This window comes from Palaemon carinicauda, chromosome 26 (genome assembly GCF_036898095.1).
Source record: "Palaemon carinicauda isolate YSFRI2023 chromosome 26, ASM3689809v2, whole genome shotgun sequence".
Lineage (NCBI taxonomy): Eukaryota > Metazoa > Arthropoda > Malacostraca > Decapoda > Palaemonidae > Palaemon > Palaemon carinicauda.
Genome location: NC_090750.1, coordinates 62,251,174 through 62,268,673, shown reverse-complemented (window position 1 = coordinate 62,268,673; position 17,500 = coordinate 62,251,174). Strand labels below are relative to the sequence as shown.

At 37.4% G+C, this 17,500-nt stretch overlaps 1 protein-coding gene across 1 annotated transcript in view; it reads left to right on the top strand.

Annotated features, from left to right (window-relative positions):
• LOC137619948 (uncharacterized) overlaps positions 1 to 17,500 on the top strand; it is a 41,977-nt gene that overhangs the window by 14,142 nt on the left and 10,335 nt on the right. Inside the window, exon 3 of the mRNA XM_068350229.1 lies at positions 4,768 to 4,904. Coding sequence (XP_068206330.1) covers positions 4,768 to 4,904 — 137 coding nt within the window. The remainder of the gene's footprint in view (positions 1 to 4,767; positions 4,905 to 17,500) is intronic.

The window sequence follows — 17,500 nt, the reverse complement described above, 5'->3', positions numbered from 1 at the left end:
AAAATGCAATTTTAATCGGAATTTCACGGTAAAAATCCAGTGTTCTCAGCCGTATTTCAGTAAAATACAGGCGACCGTAATTTTACCGTACTTTGTTATTATCTTTTACGCGTTGGTGACCGTAATATTACTGTTTCACGTTAATATATTAGTCTTTAAAAGGGTAAACAATTTGGAATAATTGTTGCCGGAAATTTACGGTTTTTTTAATGGCTGTTTTTAACAGTAATTTTAATCGAAAATTATCCGTAAAAATAAATTGTTCTCAGCCGTATTTCAGTAAAATACAGGCGACCGTAATTCTAACTTACTCGTTATTATCTTTTACGAGTTGGTGACCATACTATCAATGTTTTACGTTCATATATCCGTTTTTTAAAACGGTAGAAAATCTTGAAATACATGTTTCCGGGAATTTACCGTTTTTTTCATAAACTTTTATAACAATGCAAGGAAAAGATAAACCACCAGTGGCTGTTTCCATAAACATCTACAGTGGAGTGAATAAAAAAAAAAAAAAAAAAAAAACTATCCAATGCAGCTGCTATTTTTTCAGGTGATGTTGAAATCAATATTATTATCCATGATCAGACTTGAAAGGATTGCATATAATCACTTTGACACTTGACTCTTCCTTTGTATGCTAATTCAGTTTGAATAATTAGGTTGACATTACATTCTGATTATCCACTCTGCTAATTCATGCAGACTTTAGAATAGAGCATCCAGTTTATTATTATTATTATTATTATTATTATTATTATTATTATTACTAGCCAAGCTACAACGCTAGTTCGAAAAGCAAGATGCTTAAAGCCCAAGAGCTCTAACAGGGAAAAATAGCCCTGTGAGGAAAGGAAATACGGAAATAAATGAATGATGAGAACAAATTAACAATAAATCACTCTACAAACAGTAAGAACGTCAAAACAGATATGTCATATATAAACTATAAAAAGACTTATGTCAGCCTGTTCAACAAAAAAACATTTGCTAGAACTTTGAACTTTTTAAAGTTCTACTGATTCAACTACCCGATTAGGGAGATCATTCCACAACTTGGTCACAGCTGGATTAAAACTTCAAGAATACTGTGTAGTATTGAGCCTCATGGTGGAGAAGGCCTGGCTATTAGAATTAACTGCCTGCCTAGTATCATTCTGATTATAATATTTAGGATAAATTTTACATACATACTGCAATTATATTGTTATTCAAATATGGCCTTATCTTAATACATATGTTTATCAAAAGATACTGCAGCTGCATAGTAAATCAGTGAAGTTTCAGTGGTTATTTGAGAATAAAGAGCTAAGAAAAATATTAGGAGTTAAATGGCAGTACAGCATTAGAAACGATACTATAAGAGAGATTACTCAAGTGCCATGTGGATGAGATCATGATGAGAGGTAGATGGAGATGATTTGGACAAGCTCTTCGCACTCCCCAAGAGAGATTAGTTCACCAAACTTTCAACTGACCTCCACGAGGCACTAGAAGAATTGGAAGCTCCAGGCCCCTACATGGCTGAGGACTATGAAGCGTGAAGTAAATTCACAGGAAAATATATCAGTTATGATTTATTACGCTTTCTTATTTCTCTTCCTCTTATTTTGTTAAAGTTTTTTATTGTTTATATGGGTGATATTTTTTTTTTTTTAATATTGTTACTCTTACAATATTTTAGTTTTCCTTGTTTCATTCCTCACTGTGTTATTTCCCCTATTGGAGCCCCTGGGCTTATAGCTTCCTGTTAATAATAATAATAATAATAATAATAATAATAATGGAGAAAATTACAGATTTCGTAAAAATGTCATAAACGCTTTACTGTAGTCTGGCTCAAAAAACACATGTTCAAAATTCATTATGAGATCATAAATTTTCATCTTTACATTATCATTCTTAAATTTCGAAAAAATTTATTTGCCATATAGCTTTGTAAAAAAATAAAAAAGGAATTCGTTCAATCCCTTCATCATTATTTTTCAGTAACATTAGATTCATTTACATCAATTGAAAAGGTGGATCAAAATATCATTTATTTCATAATTTTAAGTGATGGGACTTTTGAATTACACTGACCAGAATTATAGATTTAAAATCATGTCATAGAGCTCATGTTTCGTTTTGCTGTTAAGTCTTCAGTTATATCTACAGTTACATTAATCATCGATATTGGTGTGCTAGGAAAGATATCTGTAAAAATATACTCGTAGCAGAAGCTAGCTAAGTATCCTTCTGATAAATACTTACGAGTAGGATAATAACTCTACCTGTGTTGTTGGTGGTGTGGATAAGGACACGTCTAAGGCCTTTGCGCTACACTGGACAAGAAACGACTGCGAAGGTTGTTGTTGTTGTTGTTTTTGCTGTTGTTGTTGTTGTTGGTACACTTTGACATTTACTTATAAGTATCACATTTAAATTAAATTCACACTTTTTACTTAACTGGTCTCCAAGAGTGTCTGTTCTTTAGGAATACTTTAGGCAAACACATATATGGCGCCAGTATGTGAGAATCTAATCGCTTGTAACGCAAAAGAGGAGTTTAAACCCTTTCCTGAAACTGAAGTGGTATTTTTTCATCTAAAACTTACATTAACTAAGACGCACATATATCAATGTTAAAAGGAATTTCAGATGCCATACACATCCCTAGAGACCTTTCTTTGAACGGCTCCCTTGAAGAAGCAACATGTAAACACATAAGGTTTAGCAACTCACAAGCATAAAAACTGCTTCTCTACTAGTATGAATAAGAAAAAGCTGTGTATTTACATCACACAATAAAACAATTCGATAATTTAGGTAGCGTTATTTATACTCATTATCTGATGCTTTAATATTCTTGTATCACAGATGAAAAGAGGGATTTTTAGAGTCCTCCATAATGGTGTGCTAAAGAGATTTTTACTGTGGCATAGTTGCAAATAGTGCGGATATGCTCATATGTGATGTTGGAAGTCAAAACAGACTAAATTTCTTATAGAGCGTGGTCTTTGAATATGTATATTTTCAACACAGAATTTACAAGGATATATGCTGCTCAAGAACTGAAGTTCAATTATCCTATTCGATTGTCAAATGCATTTTCTTAATCGGGTGGTTGAATCGGTAGAACTTCAAAAGTTCAAACTGGCAGAAAATGTTTTCACGTTGAAGAGGCTGACATAAGTCATTTTATAGTTTACATATAAAAGATCTGTTTTAGTGTTGTTACTGTTCTTGAAATATTTTATTTTAATTGTTCATTATTTCTCGTATAGTTAATCTATCTCCTTATTTCCTTTCCTCACAGGGCTATTTTTCCCTGTTAGAGCCCTTGGGTTCATAGCATCCTGGTTTTCCCACTTGGGTTGTAGGTTAGCCAATAATAATAATAATAATAATAATAATAATAATAATAACAAAATATTACTACTATTACTACTGCTACTACTACTGCTATTGCTGCTACTATTACTACTACTACTTCTACTACTTCTACTACTACTACTACTACTACTACTACTAATAATAATAATAATAATAATAATAATAATAATCTATGGGAATGTTGAAAGGTATATGCAATAAGTTTTGAAATATCTTTGTGAACGATTTCCATTGACGTATATTTAAGGGCGACAGCAGGAAGCCACACATTCCACACCGACTTAATGGAAGGATGATATATTTTCGCGGTATGTCTAGTAAAGCTTCATATTTACATATCAGAATATCAGAGCTTAAATCCGCGTTCAAAAATGGAGAGTAATTCTCACATTTATGCAGGATTTATACTGCCATTTACATATCTTGCTTGAAAGGCTTTTTACTAAGTCACTTGTAAACGTGGATAGGAAGGGTTTCCATGCAAGTGTATCATATTGACTAAAATAGTTGCTGATTTGAAGGAAGAATTCTTCGTGGAGAAATTGTTCACATAGACAACTGCAGCACAATGTTGTTGTTGTTGTTATTATTATTATTATTATTATTATTATTATTATTATTATTATTATTATTATTATTAACTAACCTACAACCCAAGTTTGAAAAGCAGAATGTTATAATCCCAAGGGCTCCAACAGGGAAAAATAACCCAATGAGGAAAGGGAATAATGAAATAAATAAACCATGTGAGTAATAATGAACAATTAAGATAAAATATTCTAAAAACAGTAACATCAAAACAGATATTTCATATATAAATTATAAGAAGACTTATGTCAGCCAGTTCAACATAAAAAATATTTGCTGCAAGTGGAACTTTTTAAGGAATCAAAAGTTATGTTTAATAATCTTACATGAAACTTAGATGTATCAACATTACTATATTTCAGGTGAAATGTTAATTGCATTGTCATATCCAATAGTGTGTATGAGAAGGAGTCTTTGCCTTGAAAGTGAACCTAAGATAAACAGTATTATTATTATTATTATTATTATTATTATTATTATTATTATTATTATTATTATTATTATTATTATTATCAGCTAAGCTACAACCCTAGTTGGAAAAGCGGGAGAATAGCCCAGTGAGGAAAGGAAAAAAGGAAAATAGAATATCTTAAGAAGAGTAACATCATTAAAACAAATATCTCCTATATAAACTATACAAACTTTAACAAAACAAGAGGAAGAGCGATAAGATAGAATAGTGTGCTCGAGTGTACCCTCAGGCAAGAGAGCTCTAGCCCAAGACAGGGGAAGACCATGGTTACAGAGGCTATAACACGCAATAACTCATATAACTGACATACTTCTCTTATCTTTTATCAGGTTTGTTGTGGTCGGGACGGAGTCCAGAGTGAACTACACACCAATGAACGAGTTAGATTACGGAACACTTCTTTGCTGGGCGAATAATTCCATTGGGATACAGCAATATCCCTGCGTCTTTCATATTGTGGCTGCTGGTAAAATAGAAATGAGGATAAATGATTAGTTTATTTGGTCAATTGATGATATGTTTGTCTAGTCAAATACAAATTTGTTTTGTGTGTATATGTCAGTTGATCATGTTTACTTTTACGGATATATATATATATATATATATATATATATATATATATATATATATATATATATATATATATATATATATATATATATATTGTTATAACCCTTAGGGTTATTATAAGAGTTCTTATTATAATTGTTGTCAGTGATAAATGTAACTCAGTGCTAAAGGTCAGCGGAAACAAACACTCAAGAAAACTTAACAATATTTAATACTTAACAATAACAAAATTTAGATCAACCTTGTTAAAACTACAAATAACATTATTTAATAACAAGGAAGGACAAATAACGGTCCTTTGAATCACACTGGATTCCCTAAAACTAAGAAGCTAAGTCCTATCAAAGACAAGAGAAATATCAATTATGAACTTGGATCCAACAATTTGGCTGGCCAGAACAAAAAATTATCCTAATACTAATTCCAAGAAAGAAGGAAGACGGAGTAAATAAAACAAGAAAAACCATCATAAATCCTACCTATCAACACAAAACTAATGTACACAAAACCTTGTCTATAATAGACCTACTGGAAGATATTATGCGGTCACGTCTTAAATATGACAATATATAAAAGACCAAATGATACAAAGGATGTATATAGTTCTCCTCACTTCAGTGGATGAAGCAGAGGAGACACAAAACTAGGGCCGTCATTCACTTGTCATAACAGCTATCAGGGCAGGTCCCGAACGCCAGGGCATAATCATAAAGGGCAAGCAATCCCAAACGAAAATCAGACACTCTATGTCTTACCTGGCGTCAGCCTCCCTACTGGCCACCTCACGAGCTTGCAAGCTCCCAAAACCACAGCAGCTGATTGGAGACGTTAGTGCACCAATTCCCTGGGAAGTCCTCCTCGTCAGGGAAAGGCAGAACTGGCTCGAGTCGCAGGTGACAAGAGCACCTGCAGACAACAGATCAATGCAAGGATCAAAAGCGTAATCCAAAGAATCGTCCAAATAAGTTGCCAAACAATCGTCATCCAGAGTCCAAATCACTATGCTGCTCAAGGTATATTATCAGGGGAGTGCTCAAGCCCGAACTGAATTCTGTCCGAGCACCAACGTCCAGACATCAAGTCGCGTTCATAAACACTCGTATGTAAAAAAAAACAATCGTTAAAACGATAGTTCGATAATATAAACAACCGGGGAGGAGGCGCCTAACCACACTGAGAATTGTTAAATTAAGCACTTTACACTTAAACACTTAAATTTCAAAGATAACAAACAAATAAAAAACAAAGGCTATTCTGCCACAAAATGATTCTTAAAAACTAGTAATTAAACCTAGAAAAACAAGGCTGATCTAGACTTTCTAATACCTTCCTCCCCAAAAACAAAACAAATAATTCCAATAAATTTTTTTTTTTTTTATACAAAACATGAAACCTGTAAAGAGAAAATGATTAACACATCACTCTTAAGACAAAGTAAAGTCTCAGGGTGAAACCTGAAATAAGAATTCTCATGAACAACACTACAACCAATGAATTTTAAAAACTGAATTGTCACAAAGAAAATTTACCAGCCTAAACAATAGAGAAAACATAAATGAAAAATAAACCATAAGGTCAAATTACCACAAAATATTAACCACCAGACACTTGACTGTCTCAAATTCAGCCAATAACATTGAGTTTACACATAACAGACACTACCACAGTATGACCGCCCACACTTTGGTCACTACAGGCTTTACTTTGGTTCAAAAGAAGACAGACAAATTATAAAATACCTCACTAAGAAAACCTAATGACTAACAAACCAAACTCCCAGCGAAAAACACACTCCTACTCATCCTTACATCTCTAAGAATAACGCAAACCAATTGAAGAGACGAGAAGGGCGAGGGGAAGAGGGCCAAGTCGTGATCGAATCTATATTCTCGAAAGGGCATCGGGAATTCGATTCTCCGATCCTTTAACGTGTTTAATCACAAGCGAGAATTCTTGCAATTGCAGAGCCCAACGTAAAATTCTCTGGTTGGCACCTTTCATGCGCTCGATGAAAACCAGTGGATTGTGATCTGTCCATACTTCTATGGGATAAGAAAAATTTGTTACATAAGGCTTAAAATGCACAAGAGTACGCACCAAGGCGAGGGCCTCCTTTTCAATGGTGGAATATTTTCTCTCGGCGGCCAGTAACTTTCGGCTATAATACGATACAGGATGAACCTCTCCTATATCGTTCCTTTGAAAAAGGACACCCCCAATACCTATGTCACTGGCATCCACTGCAATAATAAAAGGTCTCTGGAAATTAGGAGAAGTCAATATTGGATTAGATACTAATACCATCTTAAGTTTAAGAAGTGCTTCCTCACACTGAGGAGACCACATAAACTTCTGCCCTTTCTCCAACAACTTGGTAAGTGGCTGAGCAATGTCCGAGAAATTTCGCACGAATCTGCGATAATAACCAGTCATGCCCAGCACTCGCCGAACTTCTCTGACATTGCACGGCCTCTTTAAATGCACGATAGCCTCAAGGTTGGCTTGTTTAGGTGCCACCTGGCCCCAAACCAACCTCGTGACCCAAATAACAAACTTTTGCCTTACCAAATTCACATTTTGCTAAATTAATAACCAAACCGGCAAATTTAAGGGCCTCAAATACCTTACGCAATCTCGCCATGTGCGTACTCCAATCATCACTATATACAACCAAGTCATCGATATAAATTTCAGTTCCCTTTAAACCACAAATAACCCTATTCATAAGCCTCTGGAAAGTACACGCGGCATTTTTCATCCCAAAGGGCATTACTTCACACTCGTAAAGCCCAAAGGGAGTTACAAATGCAGAGATCTCTCTTGCTCGATCAGACAGGGGAACCTGCCAATACCCTTTCAATAAATCCAATTTCGTAATGAACTTAGCAGCCCCTATGTGATCGAGACAGTCATCTTATCCGAGGCAAAGGAAAAGAGTCATTCTTAGTATGTGTGTTAATCTTACGGTAGTCCACACACACATACGGAACTTTCCATCAGACTTCTTAACCAGGACTATCGGGGAGCTCCAGGGACTAACGGAAGGTTGGATGAGATCGTGTTCCAGCATATATTTAATCTCCTTATCAACTATATCCCTCTTAATGGGATTCAGCCGATAAGGACTCTGTTTTACAGGAGAAGCATTACCCACGTCTACATCATGCTCAAGAAAATTAGTTCGACCTGGAGAATTCCGAAATAAATCTGGAAAAGAAGAAATTAAATTAATTACATCCCTCCTTTGAGCAATCTCCAGATGCCCCAGCCCTTCCTTCAAAACTTCTAAATTTTGAATATTATCATAAAGAGCATCAGAAGACACCTGACAAATCAAATCCTCCAAATCCTCTGAAGGTAAATCCATGCTTTCAACCACAGGCTCATAAACAATAGCGAGAGGATCATGTCTATTAGAAGTATAGAGTTTTAACCTATTTATATGGAATATTCTGCACTTCCGTTTGGTCCCAGGAGCCTCTATTTCATAATTCACCTCCGACAACTTCCTCAACACCTTCCAGGGTCCCTTATATCTTGGTTCAAGGAAATTGTCAGTCAGTACTTAAAACTAAAACTAATTCTCCGGGCTCAAACGACCGTGCTTTAGATTTCCTATCAAAATTTAATTTCATAGCAGCCTGAGAACTGGCCAAATTTTCTCTGGCAAATTTCCAGGCTCTAGATAATTTTTTTCTCAAGTCCTCCACAAAGTCTCCTACGTTTGCATTCCCACCTCGATCAGTCTCAAGCATCTCATGAAAAATCTCCAAAGGCCCACGTACTTTGTGTCCAAATACCAGTTCGAAAGGAGCTACACCAGTTGAAGAATTTGGGTGATTTCTTAGAGCAAAGAGAGCAAAGGGAAGACCTTTATCCCATTCCTCCCCTTGTTCATAACAATATTTTTTCAAAATAGATTTAAGGGTCTGATGGAACCTTTCCACCAGGCCCTGACTCTCTGGATGATATGGTACACTGGTCTTGTGCCGAATGGCCAGTTCTGCACATTTACCTTTAAATACCTTGCTAGTAAAATTTGTACCGCAGTCAGTTTGAATAGTACGAGGGAGACCATACCTGGAAAAGAATTCAATTAGTTTGTCAAATACAACCTTAGAGGTTATCCTTCTCATTGGGAAGGCCTCAGGGAATCGAGATGCTCTATCCATGATTGTCAAGAGATGGGTAAACCCAGACTTAGTTTTAGGCAAAGGCCCAACCACATCGATAACTAATTCCACAAAAGGCTCACCTATCGCAGGAATTGGATTTAAGGGAGCTTTAGGAATAATTTGGTTGGGTTTCCCCATCACTTGACAAACCTCACATTCATTAATAAATTGTTTCACAGATGATTTTAATCCTGGCCACCAAAAACATTCTGCCAACTTTCGAAAAGTTTTACATACACCGAAGTGGCCAGAAAAAGAATCATCATGTGCAAGACTCAAGACAGACCTACGGAATTGAGATGGGACAACAATTTGTTCAATACGAGACGTCTTGCTCAGATTATCAGTTAAAGGACGACTAATCCGGTATAGTAAACCATTGATCACACAAAACCTGGGTTTAGTCAAATCTGCAGTGTCACCCAAATCAAAATTAAATTCCTTTTTTCTGAGCTTCAATAAATGAAGACCTGTCCCAATCAGGTCTCAAAACATTGCTAAACACACTAATACCACTATTATCTACAGACCCGGGCCTCTCTACGTCTACTTCTAAACTACTTAAGATTAAATCTTCATCATTATCAATTAAATTTGCAGCCTTTACTGCTGCCCGGGTTGTTACTGCAACAGGACAGGCGTGCACAGACAATATGGGGAACAACTCTTGTCCTTTTGTATTTAACATATCGTTACCCAAAATGCCGTCAATTCCAGGAATAGGGAGACACTCAACAACTGCTAATTCTGTCACTTTATCATAACCAGGGAAAGACAATCTGACCTCCACTAACGGAGCCGAAACAACGGTGTTCGGGAATCCTCCCAGAACAACAAAATTTCCTGTATACTCAGCTAAATTTTTCAAAGAGTCTTTCAAAACCAGAGACCGAGCTGACCCTGTGTCCCTCAAAAATTTCACACCAACAGTTTTAGAAGTAGATATTAATTTACCAGGCCAAATATATTTATCATAAAGTAGTCATGCCTCCTTTCTGCTAGAAGACTGACTACTGCTACTACCATCATTACTAGTGTTAGCTACTGGACGGTTTTCAACTACGGGATCACTGATAACAGGTTTACCAGTAGATATTAGTGACACCGGATTATTATTATTCCTTTGGAGGTACCTTTTTCTGGCATAACACTGTGCCTGATAATGTCCCTGCTTATTACACCAAAAACAAGTCCCCCTACCTCTATTATTCATATTACCTGGGCCAGAACCAAACCTATTATCTTCAGAAAAGACACGAGTGTCCTGTCCACTCAAGTCTTTTCCCTGGTTACTATCAGGCTTATGATTTTTATCTGGTGGGTTACCCTGCCCACGAGTATTCACAAAAGAGCCTGACCTCTGAAAATTAACTGGCCTAGCAGATTGGAAATTCACATCTTTATTTCCAAAACTACCATACCCAGTTCGATGGGTCAATACAAACTCGTCAGCAATTTGGGCGGCATTACTTAAATTAAAAGCTTTTACCTCTTCTAGATAAATTTTCAATTCCTTACTACATGACCTTTTGAATTCTTCTAGAAGCATGAGTTCTCTCAAAGCGGAGAAAGAGACCACCTGGCGGCTTTTTAACCACTGATCAAATTGTTCCTCCTTAAGCCTAGCAAATTCCACATAAGTAAGGGAGGCTTGCTTCGTAAAATTTCTGAACTTAAGGCGGTAGGCCTCAGGAACCAAATCATATGCCTTGAGGACTAGAGCCTTAACCTTATGGTAATCACGGGCAATACCTTCTTCCAAGGCATTATACACTCTAATTGCCTTGCCCACCAACCTACATTGAATTAGTACAGTCCACATTTCTGGGGGCCAAGACAACCGAGTGGCAACACGTTCAAAAGCCTTGAAAAATTCTGGAACATTCAACTCTTCAAATACTGGCACCAATTTCAAGGCCGCACCTACATTAAACTTATCCTGTGAGTTGCCCCGAGGTGTACTAAAATGATTAGAGGTGCCCTGCAGCCTAGCAATTTCTAAATTGATATTGGCCATCTCCAATTCATGCCGCCTCGCCCTCTCATTCTCTTCAAATTCCAGTTTCATCAATTCTATCCGTTTACATATTAAATCAAATTCACCGTTCTCCTTGGACTCCACCAAAGGACAAACAGGAACCTGTGGATCTTTTGGCGCAGGGTTTACTACAGAATTGAATGGATTAGTGGAAACATTTAGTTTCAGAGGCAAGTTAGCCTGACCTTCATAAATAGTTCCTGTCCGGGGAGGATCCTCAAACAGAGTTAGACCTCCATTAACACTTATTCTGTCATCATCATTAATCATACTACCCTCACGCTCAGAGTCACTACTACCTGAAACTTCATACTCCCTAACCAAATGTTCAGCCTCAGCCAGACCTTGAGCAACTTTACCTTTAACAGCTACCAACAATTGATTTTTCGTATCCGCTGCCCTCAACGGAATACCCAACCACCGGGCACAACTTACTAAACAAGTCTTATTTAGTACTGGCAGATGCTTTATACAATCACTTGACCCTAAAAACTCTGCGGGGTCAAACACAAAACCCTCCATTGCACCAAAATTAGCAGGGGAGAAAGGTAATACTTTACAACTAAAGAAAATATTGTCAAATTAACAAAGTGCTGTTCCACAGACCAAAACACTGAGTACACCTGAGAACAATCCTGTCACGGTCGCCAATTTGTTATAACCCTTAGGGTTATTATAAGAGTTCTTATTATAATTGTTGTCAGTGATAAATGTAACTCAGTGCTAAAGGTCAGCGGAAACAAACACTCAAGAAAACTTAACAATATTTAATACTTAACAATAACAAAATTTAGATCAACCTTGTTAAAACTACAAATAACATTATTTAATAACAAGGAAGGACAAATAACGGTCCTTTGAATCACACTGGATTCCCTAAAACTAAGAAGCTAAGTCCTATCAAAGACAAGAGAAATATCAATTATGAACTTGGATCCAACAATTTGGCTGGCCAGAACAAAAAATTATCCTAATACTAATTCCAAGAAAGAAGGAAGACGGAGTAAATAAAACAAGAAAAACCATCATAAATCCTACCTATCAACACAAAACTAATGTACACAAAACCTTGTCTATAATAGACCTACTGGAAGATATTATGCGGTCACGTCTTAAATATGACAATATATAAAAGACCAAATGATACAAAGGATGTATATAGTTCTCCTCACTTCAGTGGATGAAGCAGAGGAGACACAAAACTAGGGCCGTCATTCACTTGTCATAACAGCTATCAGGGTAGGTCCCGAACGCCAGGGCATAATCATAAAGGGCAAGCAATCCCAAACGAAAATCAGACACTCTATGTCTTACCTGGCGTCAGCCTCCCTACTGGCCACCTCACGAGCTTGCAAGCTCCCAAAACCACAGCAGCTGATTGGAGACGTTAGTGCACCAATTCCCTGGGAAGTCCTCCTCGTCAGGGAAAGGCAGAACTGGCTCGAGTCGCAGGTGACAAGAGCACCTGCAGACAACAGATCAATGCAAGGATCAAAAGCGTAATCCAAAGAATCGTCCAAATAAGTTGCCAAACAATCGTCATCCAGAGTCCAAATCACTATGCTGCTCAAGGTATATTATCAGGGGAGTGCTCAAGCCCGAACTGAATTCTGTCCGAGCACCAACGTCCAGACATCAAGTCGCGTTCATAAACACTCGTATGTAAAAAAAAACAATCGTTAAAACGATAGTTCGATAATATAAACAACCGGGGAGGAGGCGCCTAACCACACTGAGAATTGTTAAATTAAGCACTTTACACTTAAACACTTAAATTTCAAAGATAACAAACAAATAAAAAACAAAGGCTATTCTGCCACAAAATGATTCTTAAAAACTAGTAATTAAACCTAGAAAAACAAGGCTGATCTAGACTTTCTAATACCTTCCTCCCCAAAAACAAAACAAATAATTCCAATAAATTTTTTTTTTTTTTATACAAAACATGAAACCTGTAAAGAGAAAATGATTAACACATCACTCTTAAGACAAAGTAAAGTCTCAGGGTGAAACCTGAAATAAGAATTCTCATGAACAACACTACAACCAATGAATTTTAAAAACTGAATTGTCACAAAGAAAATTTACCAGCCTAAACAATAGAGAAAACATAAATGAAAAATAAACCATAAGGTCAAATTACCACAAAATATTAACCACCAGACACTTGACTGTCTCAAATTCAGCCAATAACATTGAGTTTACACATAACAGACACTACCACAGTATGACCGCCCACACTTTGGTCACTACAGGCTTTACTTTGGTTCAAAAGAAGACAGACAAATTATAAAATACCTCACTAAGAAAACCTAATGACTAACAAACCAAATTCCCAGCGAAAAACACACTCCTACTCATCCTTACATCTCTAAGAATAACGCAAACCAATTGAAGAGACGAGAAGGGCGAGAGGAAGAGGGCCAAGTCGTGATCGAATCTATATTCTCGAAAGGGCATCGGGAATTCGATTCTCCGATCCTTTAACGTGTTTAATCACAAGCGAGAATTCTTGCAATTGCAGAGCCCAACGTAAAATTCTCTGGTTGGCACCTTTCATGCGCTCGATGAAAACCAGTGGATTGTGATCTGTCCATACTTCTATGGGATAAGAAAAATTTGTTACATAAGGCTTAAAATGCACAAGAGTACGCACCAAGGCGAGGGCCTCCTTTTCAATGGTGGAATATTTTCTCTCGGCGGCCAGTAACTTTCGGCTATAATACGATACAGGATGAACCTCTCCTATATCGTTCCTTTGAAAAAGGACACCCCCAATACCTATGTCACTGGCATCCACTGCAATAATAAAAGGTCTCTGGAAATTAGGAGAAGTCAATATTGGATTAGATACTAATACCATCTTAAGTTTAAGAAGTGCTTCCTCACACTGAGGAGACCACATAAACTTCTGCCCTTTCTCCAACAACTTGGTAAGTGGCTGAGCAATGTCCGAGAAATTTCGCACGAATCTGCGATAATAACCAGTCATGCCCAGCACTCGCCGAACTTCTCTGACATTGCACGGCCTCTTTAAATGCACGATAGCCTCAAGGTTGGCTTGTTTAGGTGCCACCTGGCCCAAACCAACCTCGTGACCCAAATAACAAACTTTTGCCTTACCAAATTCACATTTTGCTAAATTAATAACCAAACCGGCAAATTTAAGGGCCTCAAATACCTTACGCAATCTCGCCATGTGCGTACTCCAATCATCACTATATACAACCAAGTCATCGATATAAATTTCAGTTCCCTTTAAACCACAAATAACCCTATTCATAAGCCTCTGGAAAGTACACGCGGCATTTTTCATCCCAAAGGGCATTACTTCACACTCGTAAAGCCCAAAGGGAGTTACAAATGCAGAGATCTCTCTTGCTCGATCAGACAGGGGAACCTGCCAATACCCTTTCAATAAATCCAATTTCGTAATGAACTTAGCAGCCCCTATGTGATCGAGACAGTCATCTATCCGAGGCAAAGGAAAAGAGTCATTCTTAGTATGTGTGTTAACCTTACGGTAGTCCACACACATACGGAACTTTCCATCAGACTTCTTAACCAGGACTATCGGGGAGCTCCAGGGACTAACGGAAGGTTGGATGAGATCGTGTTCCAGCATATATTTAATCTCCTTATCAACTATATCCCTCTTAATGGGATTCAGCCGATAAGGACTCTGTTTTACAGGAGAAGCATTACCCACGTCTACATCATGCTCAAGAAAATTAGTTCGACCTGGAGAATTCCGAAATAAATCTGGAAAAGAAGAAATTAAATTAATTACATCCCTCCTTTGAGCAATCTCCAGATGCCCCAGCCCTTCCTTCAAAACTTCTAAATTTTGAATATTATCATAAAGAGCATCAGAAGACACCTGACAAATCAAATCCTCCAAATCCTCTGAAGGTAAATCCATGCTTTCAACCACAGGCTCATAAACAATAGCGAGAGGATCATGTCTATTAGAAGTATAGAGTTTTAACCTATTTATATGGAATATTCTGCACTTCCGTTTGGTCCCAGGAGCCTCTATTTCATAATTCACCTCCGACAACTTCCTCAACACCTTCCAGGGTCCCTTATATCTTGGTTCAAGGAAATTGTCAGAGTCAGTACTTAAAACTAAAACTAATTCTCCGGGCTCAAACGACCGTGCTTTAGATTTCCTATCAAAATTTAATTTCATAGCAGCCTGAGAACTGGCCAAATTTTCTCTGGCAAATTTCCAGGCTCTAGATAATTTTTTTCTCAAGTCCTCCACAAAGTCTCCTACGTTTGCATTCCCACCTCGATCAGTCTCAAGCATCTCATGAAAAATCTCCAAAGGCCCACGTACTTTGTGTCCAAATACCAGTTCGAAAGGAGCTACACCAGTTGAAGAATTTGGGTGATTTCTTAGAGCAAAGAGAGCAAAGGGAAGACCTTTATCCCATTCCTCCCCTTGTTCATAACAATATTTTTTCAAAATAGATTTAAGGGTCTGATGGAACCTTTCCACCAGGCCCTGACTCTCTGGATGATATGGTACACTGGTCTTGTGCCGAATGGCCAGTTCTGCACATTTACCTTTAAATACCTTGCTAGTAAAATTTGTACCGCAGTCAGTTTGAATAGTACGAGGGAGACCATACCTGGAAAAGAATTCAATTAGTTTGTCAAATACAACCTTAGAGGTTATCCTTCTCATTGGGAAGGCCTCAGGGAATCGAGATGCTCTATCCATGATTGTCAAGAGATGGGTAAACCCAGACTTAGTTTTAGGCAAAGGCCCAACCACATCGATAACTAATTCCACAAAAGGCTCACCTATCGCAGGAATTGGATTTAAGGGAGCTTTAGGAATAATTTGGTTGGGTTTCCCCATCACTTGACAAACCTCACATTCATTAATAAATTGTTTCACAGATGATTTTAATCCTGGCCACCAAAAACATTCTGCCAACTTTCGAAAAGTTTTACATACACCGAAGTGGCCAGAAAAAGAATCATCATGTGCAAGACTCAAGACAGACCTACGGAATTGAGATGGGACAACAATTTGTTCAATACGAGACGTCTTGCTCAGATTATCAGTTAAAGGACGACTAATCCGGTATAGTAAACCATTGATCACACAAAACCTGGGTTTAGTCAAATCTGCAGTGTCACCCAAATCAAAATTAAATTCCTTTTTTCTGAGCTTCAATAAATGAAGACCTGTCCCAATCAGGTCTCAAAACATTGCTAAACACACTAATACCACTATTATCTACAGACCCGGGCCTCTCTACGTCTACTTCTAAACTACTTAAGATTAAATCTTCATCATTATCAATTAAATTTGCAGCCTTTACTGCTGCCCGGGTTGTTACTGCAACAGGACAGGCGTGCACAGACAATATGGGGAACAACTCTTGTCCTTTTGTATTTAACATATCGTTACCCAAAATGCCGTCAATTCCAGGAATAGGGAGACACTCAACAACTGCTAATTCTGTCACTTTATCATAACCAGGGAAAGACAATCTGACCTCCACTAACGGAGCCGAAACAACGGTGTTCGGGAATCCTCCCAGAACAACAAAATTTCCTGTATACTCAGCTAAATTTTTCAAAGTGTCTTTCAAAACCAGAGACCGAGCTGACCCTGTGTCCCTCAAAAATTTCACACCAACAGTTTTAGAAGTAGATATTAATTTACCAGGCCAAATATATTTATCATAAAGTAGTCATGCCTCCTTTCTGCTAGAAGACTGACTACTGCTACTACCATCATTACTAGTGTTAGCTACTGGACGGTTTTCAACTACGGGATCACTGATAACAGGTTTACCAGTAGATATTAGTGACACCGGATTATTATTATTCCTTTGGAGGTACCTTTTTCTGGCATAACACTGTGCCTGATAATGTCCCTGCTTATTACACCAAAAACAAGTCCCCCTACCTCTATTATTCATATTACCTGGGCCAGAACCAAACCTATTATCTTCAGAAAAGACACGAGTGTCCTGTCCACTCAAGTCTTTTCCCTGGTTACTATCAGGCTTATGATTTTTATCTGGTGGGTTACCCTGCCCACGAGTATTCACAAAAGAGCCTGACCTCTGAAAATTAACTGGCCTAGCAGATTGGAAATTCACATCTTTATTTCCAAAACTACCATACCCAGTTCGATGGGTCAATACAAACTCGTCAGCAATTTGGGCGGCATTACTTAAATTAAAAGCTTTTACCTCTTCTAGATAAATTTTCAATTCCTTACTACATGACCTTTTGAATTCTTCTAGAAGC